General features: G+C 53.5%; 1 protein-coding gene across 1 annotated transcript; it reads right to left on the bottom strand.

Moving 5' to 3' along the window:
• Positions 1 to 772: 772 nt before the first annotated feature.
• On the bottom strand, positions 773 to 7186 carry CPA1 (carboxypeptidase A1). The gene is made up of 10 exons (XM_060108115.1): positions 7122 to 7186; positions 6570 to 6651; positions 5879 to 6112; positions 5545 to 5646; positions 4909 to 5010; positions 4607 to 4717; positions 3897 to 3987; positions 3190 to 3389; positions 2591 to 2675; positions 773 to 960 (listed from the first exon to the last, which is right to left on the bottom strand). Exons 1-10 carry the CDS (start codon positions 7184 to 7186, stop codon positions 773 to 775), a joined length of 1260 nt encoding a protein of 419 aa, XP_059964098.1.
• Between the last annotated feature and the right edge of the window lie 3230 nt (positions 7187 to 10416).

The raw sequence follows: 10416 nt of genomic DNA, 5'->3' as shown, positions 1-10416 counted from the left end.
AGGAGAGGAGAGCCTTATGTTTGAGAAATTTTGCTAACGATAATGAGTGGTGGTGAGTGGAAGAGGAGACAATGTAGCAGGAGATGCTAGAAAGGATGGGGCAGTGAGAAGTAAACTACTTCTGTCTCTAAAGGCAAAGTCTTCCTGATACACTTCAATTAATAAAATGCCCTGGGATTGGTGTTTGTTCTTTATCTTCAGTAAATGATTCCATTTAACCCAATTGTTTTCTTCCAATTTAATTAGGAGTAGGAGACCATACTTTGCTCTACAGAAATTTGCTTTACCTGGCTGCAACATTGATTTGGGACAACATTGGCCACCAGGATTATTCTAGTTTGTACTCAGGGTTATTGCTTTTGTAGATGAATGGATCCAACCAGCTACACTATTGTACAAGCTGAATTCCTCACCACTGCAGGGTGCCAGGCATTTGGTTAGCAGCTGTGGTTGCTGCTTGCTCCTAAGGTATGAACAAATCACCCCACTGACGAGCTGAGCTCAGGGTGGTCTAATTAAAACAGACGCCACTTGGATACAACTTCACAGGACCTTGGAATGCAGGGGAGTTTAAGGGTCATCTAGTCCAACTACCCACACGTTTCCAGTGAGACCTGCAGGAACTAAATCACTTCTGCCACAGCTTGAAAAGGCAGACATGCCACATGCATTCCCACACATGAGCCCCATTCTGGTCCATGTACACTCAAACTTTATTTGGCTGCCTGGGTGGGGACGGAGAGGAGGAGGAAGACAGCGCTGAAGGGCCAGGTCAGTAGGGGTGATTCAGTGTGTGCTCCATGATGGTCAGAAGCGCCAGCCATGTCTCCTGGGCCGTGGGGATGATCTGGGAGGCCGGCAGCAGGAAGCCATAGCGCCCGGTGTCCCGGAGCTCGAAGGTGAAGGAGTACTTGATGCCCTGGTTGTAGGTCCAGTCAATGCTGCCTCCACTGGCTTGGTCTGGGGCAGGAGCAGACCGGCAGAACAAAGGTCACTCACTTGAAAACATTTGCCTGGGCTGGGCTAATGGTCCAAAGCCCAGAGCTTCGTGCAGTGTTGACTGGAGTCAGCATCTGCTAAGTTCCTACTGTTGACCAAGCAGCCTGGCTTCCTCCCAAGAAGCTCCCCTGAAGGGTCTTAGTCCAAGAGGCCCAGAGAGGCGGACCAGCAATGGTTCTCCTCTCACTGGGTCATGCAAGGAAGCTCCCACGATTTTGAAAGCCGCCTCCATCTAACAGCCACTTGGGTCAAGCCCCCAAATATACCAGAGTTGCCCACTTGGGTAACCGGGACTGTCCCCCGGATGCTGGTCTGCAGGGGGAAAGTGCAAGGGTCAGAGTCAAAGCAAAAGACCCTCGTCTGTCTTTTGCAGACAGATTTGCAGTAAGTATCAAAGCAGCTGCAGAATCGGGCAGGGGAGAGGGAGGTGGCTGCATATCAGAATTTAACTCCACAATATTGAACAAAGCAAAAACCTTTTGACTCAGGGTTAAAACCAAAGAAGGCCTGGAGTCCAAAAGTAAGGCCAGCCCCAGGTGAGACTCTGACTCACTCACCCCCCAGAACTGGGCACTCGGGGCAGGAAGTCTGAGGTGTGTCCCTGTCCCCTGCTTCTTCAGTACTCTCAGCCACAAGCTTGCTGTGTCTCCTCAGGGCTCAATGGGATCTGAACACCGCAACCTCAACCCCCGCTGCCATCCCCGCCACCTGTCTCTGCTGCAGCCACTGGGTCTCTGTGCTCTTCCTGCCGTTCCCACACACGCCAGGTCAGGGCACACGGGAAGGCCTTTGTTCTAGAAGATTCCTCTGCCTGGAAGGCTCTTCCTCAAATAGCCTCTTAGTTCCATCCCTCCTTTCCTTCAATACTTATCCAAATTTCACTCTCTCAATGAGGCCTATGCTTCAGTCCACCTGCCCTGCTTCCACCCCCAGTACTCCTGAGTCCCCTCACCCTGTCCTAGTAGTTCTTTTTCTCCCAGCACTTATCACCTAACACATGGTATCATTTCCTTATCCATGTTTTTTGTCATGGCTGGCTAGAATGGACGTTTCCTGATCTTTGCTTATTTTTATTCTCAACTGTATCCCAAGCACACAAAACAAGGCCTGGTGTATCATAGGTGTTCAATAAACATTTGTTGACTTAATTCCATGTTGATGTAGCAGTCCTCGTCTCAGGGGCATTGCATGGATAAGTAAGCTGGGAAAAGATAGGATATATTCTCTAACTGAAGAGCATTGGAGGAAGAGTATTTTTTAAGTTGAATTTCTTAGGGATCTACAATACAAAGGCCAGCAGAACTCTCTACCCACTCCATGCATGAAGCTGAACTTAACCCCAAGATAAGAGTTCTCAGAGGAACCGAAGGGTTTGTCTGAAGGTATCGAGGAAGGCAGAGTTCACATGAGGAAAGGGCCCCACTGCCCACCAAGCCAGCAGTAGTCAGGCGTGGCCAGGGCTGTTCTCCTCGCCCATGCTCCCAGGTTGGGGAACCCTTGGCTACCTCCTCCAGGAGGGACACTCCCTCTGGCAGGGAAAGCCAGCTGAGCTTCCTCCCAGACCACCCACAGAGACAATGCACCTACTTACAAATTGTTTTGATGATGCTGCCATACTTGAACGTGGTCCCATACAGAGAGGTCAGGGCCTCAACAGCAGACTTAGCCACCTGATCCTGGAGAAAACGCCAAGCAAGACTGCTTGTCATGGCCAGCAATGCCAGACCCCCAGAACCGCAGGGCCAGGGTAACCTGGGGGCTGGCAGGATGACCCAGGAGCATATACCCTGCAGAAGCTGGCCCCCAGCAGAGAGCAAGGAACCTGTTGGGCCCTGCAGGGTCAGCCCCGGGAACTCAGCAGGATGTGACCTTGTGGGATGTCTGGCTGCTACTTCACTGCCCTTTGGTCACCCTGCAGCTCCAAGTTTAAACTTGTGGTACAAGCTCAAAGTCCACCCCTACCCCTTCCTCTGTCATGTGACAGAAGTGACTCAACCACTCTGTGCCTTAGCTTTCCAGACAGAAAGCCTAGTCTGCCCTGCTGGTCTTCTCAAGCCATCAGGGGTCCATGGGAGAAAGGGGTGCTAGGCACAGTGTAGGGCCTCGTGCCTTAAGCAGGTTTGATGGATAAACCCAGGCCCGCCCAAAGCTGCCTTTGGGATGAGAGGGCAAGCAGGGATCAGCACATACCAGCTCATCCTTGTTTGCAGGTGGTTCTGCTTTGTAGCCAAAGGGATACAAGAAGAGCTGGGAGTAGCTGTGGATGGAGATGAAGGCCTTGATGTTCCTGTGGTCTTTCACAAAGTCCACGATGGACTTGACCTCCACTTCGGAATTGGCAAACTTGCCATGGTAAGTTTCCGAGCAGGGGTTGCTGCTGGATCCTGCCTCTGTGGGAGGGGAGAGTTGGCATTCCTTACACACAAGCAATGTGGCTTCCATGGCTTCTGGTCTTTGCATGAGTTGAGATGCAAGAGGGCTCACCCCCACCCCGGATAAGGAAAGGGCAGAAGCCTTTTATAAGCTGGGGGTCCTGCCTCCCTCCCCAACCAAACTTGGACAAAGCTGATGGACATGCCCAGAGAGGTAAGAAGGGCTCCTCAAGTGACACCAGTTCCTGCAGTGAAGTGACCACAGAAGGAAGGAGCTGAAGTTACGCTAGACAACCCATAGATTGGTTTCAGACCTCAGTTCCATTGGGAAGGACTTTACAGGCAAGGGACAAGCAGATCTCAGAGGGCCACCTTCCTCACTGTGCACCTTGGAGGAGAGGCCAACGTTACCCACGTGCCCCCACTGCTGGGGCAGGAGAGGGTTGGGGGATGACAGGACAAAGGACAGTAAGAAGCCATTCTGGGGTGTCCCATCCCTGCTCTCCAAACCACACTGGGCCTTACTCCCAAAGCCAGCGTCCCAGTTCCTGTTGGGGTCCACCCCAATGCAGGGAGAGCCCGACGTCAGGGATCGAGTCTTGCGCCACATTCGATTCTGAGAAAGGAAAAGTGATCAGCCACCCAACAGAGGCCACAATCAACACAGAGCTCCAATCCGAAGCCTGCGTGTGGACACGGTATGGAATCAGAAACCACTTTCAACTGGTTGTCAGGGAGGAAGGTCTGCAAAGGGGGCTCTTGGCTGAAGGAAAATGGAGGAGACAATGGATGGCATTTGGCCAGAGGGTTCTACTGGCAGAAAGAGGAAGGCATATGGCAACCCCCGCCAGCCCCTTACAAAATTGATTGGTAGCATGCTGTCCCATAGACATAAAGTAGAACCAGGGAAGAAGGTCTGGGCAGTGTGTCTCCACTGGGGAAAGTTCTTTCCCCCACAACCTGGACATTTGGCAATATTTGAAGATGTTTTCAGTTGTCTCATCTGGGGGCTTGAGTCGGTCAGGATGCTGGTCGCGCAGGACAGCCCCCGACACACAAAGAATTATCTGCCCCAAATGTCAAGAATGCCAAGGTCAAGAACCCCTAGTCTAGGAGGACAGGTCTGTTTGTCCCTCTCTCAACTTCTGGGAGTTGAGATTAGGGGTGAGTAGCTTGTGGGGCTCAGAGGACAGAGGCCCACCCTGCTTTCCCCAAGAAGAGGAGAAGGCCTGTACCTTGCTGTGGGTGAAGGCAAAACCATCAGGGTTGGTGACGATCTCCAAGAATATGTCCATGTTGTCCAGAATGGCAGTGAAAGCCGGGTCCTGGCCATAGTCTTGTGTGATCTGGTGGAGGTTGGGGAGCAGAGGGGCAGAGCAGGCCAGGCCAGGAGTCTGCCACGCTAGAGCAATGGATGCCTGCCCTCGACCTCCCTCTGTGGTCACTGCCTCTGGATGGAAGCAGGGGCCAGGGCTTCTATGGGCCTTGGATACCAATGCCCTACCAGGCGAGAGCACCCTCACCTCCACAGGCTTACCTTCTTTGCAAACCAGACCCCACTGGCCTGGGTGACCCACTCCCGAGAATGGATGCCCGTGTCAATCCAGATGGCTGGACGGTTGCTCCCCCCAGTGCTGAACTGGATGAGAAGAGCAGGAAATAGTTCAGCTGGGGCCCTGCCTCACCTCCTTGAAGGGGAGTGCACCCCAACCCAGAGGCTGTCTGCTCTCTGGTATCTCAGGTTGAGGCTCTGTTTGTGGGACCATCACTCAGGTGGGATGTGGGAGTGGGTCTGGACCGGGATCCTGCAGAGCTTTGCCTCCTGCCCTCAGCTCAAGCTTGGCGCAAATAATGACTCAGCCAGACTTCCGGGCCCCACGATGTTCCAATGCCCCTACATAGTTCTCTGTCGGAGGTCACAAACAAAACATTTTATCTGGACTACCAGACTCTGGGATACTTTCCACAATGTGACACTTGATTGGAAACACTTGCGTCTCCTAAAAGTTTAAATGGTGTGTGTACTGGTATGCACACACCTATGCTACACAGGGAGTCCATATAACAGTGTGTTCTCTGTAACCCTGGGCTCACCCATGGGTGCCTATGCACAGATGTGGGTGCCCAGTCTTGCAGATGTGCTCACGTACATCCACCTGCACGTGCCCATTACCTTCAGCACGTAGAGGGGACGGCCTTCATAGCTGCTGCCAATCTGGAGCTTGCTGACAAGCTGTGGGTGCTCGGCCACCAGCAAGTCCATGAAGTCATAGATCTGAGGAGGCAGAGGAGGGAAGGCTGCCTTCATGGCTTCCGGGCACCTGGATGCCTCCCTTAGCAGATCTGTTACCGAGCCTGCTGTGAGCCCTGAATGCGGAGGAGCCACGACCCAGAGCCTCGAGGCCACATGGTGACAGAGCAGATGTCACGCACACCCAGGCTGGCCCTGGCGCGTTCTGCCAGTCTGACGAAGAGCTTGGTGCTTGTGGACCCCTGGGGTCCCTCACCTCCTCCAGGGTGTGGTAGGTGGCGTAGTTAAAGGTGTTAGTGCTGCGGGCCCAGCTCCGGGAGGCGAGCATCTGCTCCTGCTCTTCGTCCAGCAGCGACTGCACGTCCTCTATCATGATTGTGTATCTGAGGCCACGGGCCTCCAGGAAGACTTTGACAGCCTGGATGCTGGGGAAGGGCACTCGGACGTCGATAGGGGAGCCTGGCTGGGCAGGGCCCTTCCAGAAGTCCAGCTGGGGAGGACAAGAGCCACTGTCACAGCGGGCTGGGAAAGGGCCTGCCTGGGACGGGGTGTCAGCACCAGAATTTCCCATATAATTGGGGATGGGGCACAGCTGTTAGGGGAAGAGGATGCAGGGAATCCCTGGGTGCTGGACAAAGTCCAGTTGAGTCAGGTAAATGGCCCAGGAAGCAGAGTGGAGAGGCTTTGAGGCAGCAAGGGAGAGAGAAGAACTAGAAGTTGGGGCGGTGTGGGGGGCTCTTTTGCTCGGATGCTCAAAGGCAGCAAGATTCTGGCACTGGGAGGTTTAAGTCACTTCCTAACAGGGATCAGTCCCATGGCTCCCTCCTGGGTGGCTGGGGATAGAGAGCCCAGGCCCCGTTTGGCCCCAGGTGGGAGGGGGTCTGAGGCGAGCCCGTCTGCCCTGAGACGTACCCTGGGGCCTCAGGGCAGCTCCCTCATCCTCTAACCTGTAGATGCTCCAGGTCCTCCAGCTCCTTCACCGTCTGTACCTGGGCTTCATCGGCCACAGAGATTCGGAGCACCTGGTGCCTGGGCAGAGCGGAAGGGGAGGCTGAGGGCCTGAGCAGCTCCTACTGGCCATGCATGCTCCCCAGGCGGGAGGAGGGTGGCTGGGCCTCGGTCCTCTGGGCTGAGCAGGGAAAGCACATGGGATCCTAGCAACGGGAGGCCTGGGCTCCTCGGAACCTTCTGGACACTGCTGCTGTCCCCATCCCAGCTTAGACTCTTTTTCTCTAAAGCTAGCTAGGCCTCTTCCTGCCTCCTCTTCTGAAAAGTCCTCCTCAGAGCTCAGATATTCTCCAGGGCTCAAGAGGCTGTCCTAAGAGACCTGACCCCTTCTCAGTCCTGGTCCCCGGTCAGCCTGCCTTCCAGGATGTGCTAGTCTGCTCCTCTCTGACCATCTTCCCATGTGTCTGTCTGTCCCTCTCCTCCAGATGCTGGCTGGGGGTTGAGTCCTCCCTATCTCCCCTCTGATCACCCCCTCCTCTCCATGCTCCTACCCCACAAAGTCCTCTTTGCCAAGGACAGGCCCCAGCAGCACGCTCAAAATCAGCAGCCCCTGCATGCTGCAGCCAGTTGGGAAGGTCGATTGAGGTGGAGAAGGTCCTGGGGCCTTTTAAACTCTCCCAGGACAGAGATCTGGCTGTGCCCAAGAGTTGTCCTTCCACTTGCACCTGGGCTCTATCCCACGGGGAGGGAGAGGTGGGAGTTCTGAGCTCTGACACCTATCCACTCTCCCTGATAAAGTGGCAGGGAACAGGACAGCTGGAGAGATAAGCCAGGCCTCAACCCCTGGCCATGAGGGGCTATCCTGGGCCTGAGGGTCAGCTAGGGCTTGAGGCCTCCCAGCTGGAACCCTGAGTGCCCAGAGCCCTGCAGCCCACAGACCCTATGGTCCTGTTTACTGACCCGGCAATGGAGAAGGAGCCAGGACTCTAGAGCGGCCACACCAGCTGCAGCCTCATGTGAGGTGTCCTCTTCTCCCACGTCCCTGAGCACCAGCTCTTTAGCTCCTATGAGAGAACAGGATGGGACCTTCTGGGATCCCAGCCAGCTCCCAGATTTGCTGGCTCCTTACCACACGGGCTTTGTCCAGGGCCGCCTGACCTTTAGGGTACAACCCCGTGAAGGAAACTTCCCAGCCCCACTCTTACCAATCTCGGTGGCCTTGTGGGAATCAGGCCACAGCACAGAAGCAGAAGTTTCCCTCCACCCCCACTGCTCTAGGGCTCTGGGATCAAGGGTTGCCCTTGATGGGAACTGTAACCAGATGTCCTCTGAGTAGAAAGTGCAGTGGTGGGAACCAGGGCCAGAACCCTGTTGGGACTGCACACTGTATAGGAGAAACTGGAATTCACAAAGGGGAATTTGCTCTGGCTCTGGATGCTGACCTCATTGCAGAGACATCTAACACAAATCCGCCCTAATCCACAGGGGCCCCAGCGGTTCCCCAGCAGCATCTGGGGGCCCTGCTCTGTGTCAGGGCCTTAGGCTTGGGCACTGCCAACACCAAGGCGGCCCTTTCTGGTTTCCATCTGTTCCCTCTGCCTCCCCAGCCCACCTCCTACGGGCCAACCTTCCTATGCCAAGGCAGAGTGACCCTATTACATTTAGCCACAACTCTCTCCTGAGCATAGCTCTGGGAAGATGATAAAACACTGAATCCATCCTCAACAGATACTGAGCCTCCATGAAGACTGTTCCTTTCTACTCTGGCAGCCTTTCCTGCCCTCCAGACCCCGGGCAAGGCTTACCACCTCCCTGAGGCTTCCTCTGGCTTCTTTCTCCCTCACCTACCTGCCCCTTCTCTGAATGTTCATCTCTTTGCTCATTCATCCTCTGGGTCAGGTCCTGTGCTCCACCCTGAGATGATGCCCGAAGAAGACGGAGGGGTTCCTGATCCACAGAACTCAGTCTAACGGAGAAGACAGAAGTAACCAACTAACTTGTGTCCTCTCAGGTTTTCCAAGAAGCTGTGGGTCAACAAGACAGGATTAAGCATGCAAGAGATTCATGGGGAGACACAGCCATGAAGGATAAAGGGGAGAGAGAAGAGCCTTACCTCGTTGCAGGTCTGACAGCTGGGAGAGGACTGGGCAGGAGGAACTCAGGCAGAAGTGCAGTTCTGAATCTTGGAGCCAACATTGCAGTTCAGGGAGCCCTACGTCCTATAGGAATGCTGGTACTAGTGCCACACTGTGCTCAGTCACTAGCTGGAAACAGCCCGTGGGAAATGCGGCCACATCATACCATGGTGATACTCCCTACTGACTTGTCAGGGAGCTGAGAGAGCTCACAGTCTAGTGGGAAAGACAGAAGTAACCAACCAACACGTTGGTTCTCCAACAGGTCTCCAAGAAGCTGTCACCAAGGCAGGATTAAACATACAAGACACTCACTGGGCTGCTCTCCTTGCTGTAGGAGACCTGAGCAGTGCATTTCCTGTGATGTGAAGTGAAAAGTACCAGTAGGGGTTTGGACTTAGAACTATGGGCCCATCCAAGAGTGTCCAGGGAAGACTTTACCAAGAAAGTGAAACTTGATCTGGGTCTTAATGACTGGATTTTGCCAGGGATGGAAGGGAAGTGGTGTTTATCACACTGCTTGGTTCTTGAGCACAAACTGATATTTATTTCTACTCAATTGTTCCTAGAGTGTTATTTCTGTCTCCCCAATGAGACTAGACATTTCCTGAGACCAGGAACCAGGTCTCACCCATCCCTCAGTCCCCCTCATCTCTTGGTGCCCTGCAGTGCTCTCGAGCTGTTTTTTTTTAATTATTAATTAATTAATTAATTAATTAATTAATTAATTATGGCTGTGTAGGGTTTTCATTGCTCCGCACAGGTTTTCTCTAGTTGTGGGGATCAGGGGCTACTCTTTGTTGTGGTGCACGGGCTTCTCATTGCGGTGGCTTTTCTTTTTGCTGAGTATGGGCTCTAGGCACACAGGCTTCAGTAGTTGTGACTCGTGGGCTCTAGAGCGCAGGCTCAGTAGTTGTGGCGCCCGGGCCTAGCTGCTCCGCGGCATGTGTGATCTTCCCAGACCAGGGCTCGAACCCGTGTCTCCTGCATTGGCAGGTGGACTCTTAACCACTGCACCACCAAGGAAGCCCCTCGAGCTGCTCTAATCTGTTCCCCACTAGGAAAGAAAGTTTTGTAGAGCCTTTCTTTAGTTTGCATTATGAAAACAATATTTCTTTTTCTATTTCTAAATCAAAAGCGGTCCTATAATTTTTACTGTTTCACGCACACTACACATGTTGAAGGGTGTGTTGGCTAACTCTTGGCCTTTTGTGAATTTCTTCCAGAAAAGACAAGACCATTGGAAAGGGGGTGGGGGGAAGGCATTGCCTCGCCAAGGGGCCTCTTGCTGCCTCCAGCCAGCAATCTAAGTTGTCCAAGAGTCATATAGTCTATTTTCTTACAAGGTTGGAAAAGATTAATTCAATGTTGCAAGTTGAAATTAGGGCCAGCACTGGCAGGAAGCTGAAAGCACAGTGGCAGAGGAATGTGGGTCTCAGGTGGAAATTAAGCCTAATTCCTGGGGTCCCTCCAAAGCACCTCAGTAAGCTGAAAATTGCCTTTTGGTAAACACCAATTTGCTAGACTGGAACCTGGGGCAGAGGGCCACAACTCTGCCTCTCTACCCATGGGCATGTTTCACATCGGTCCAGAGCAAGGGCAAAGGATGAGGGCCATTGGGCTGAAAGCTGGGGGAACAGGCAGAGCACCAAGACCTATGAGCATGAGAAAGAGACCACCAGGCCGGCATCTAGATTCAAGCACAAGTCAC

The sequence above is a fragment of the Mesoplodon densirostris genome, chromosome 9, assembly GCF_025265405.1.
Source record: "Mesoplodon densirostris isolate mMesDen1 chromosome 9, mMesDen1 primary haplotype, whole genome shotgun sequence".
Taxonomy (NCBI): domain Eukaryota; kingdom Metazoa; phylum Chordata; class Mammalia; order Artiodactyla; family Ziphiidae; genus Mesoplodon; species Mesoplodon densirostris.
This window is presented reverse-complemented; position numbering and strand designations above follow the sequence as displayed.

Coding starts and splice junctions, on each gene's coding strand:
- CPA1 (XM_060108115.1), bottom strand. CDS start 7,186: ATGCAGGGGCTGCTGATTTTGAGCGTGCTGCTGGGGCCTGTCCTTGGC. Junction 4,718..4,908: donor GGGTCTGGTTTGCAAAGAAG/GTAAGCCTGTGG, acceptor AACCTCCACCAG/ATCACACAAGACTATGGCCA. Junction 3,390..3,896: donor CTGGGACGCTGGCTTTGGGA/GTAAGGCCCAGT, acceptor CCCCTCCCACAG/AGGCAGGATCCAGCAGCAAC.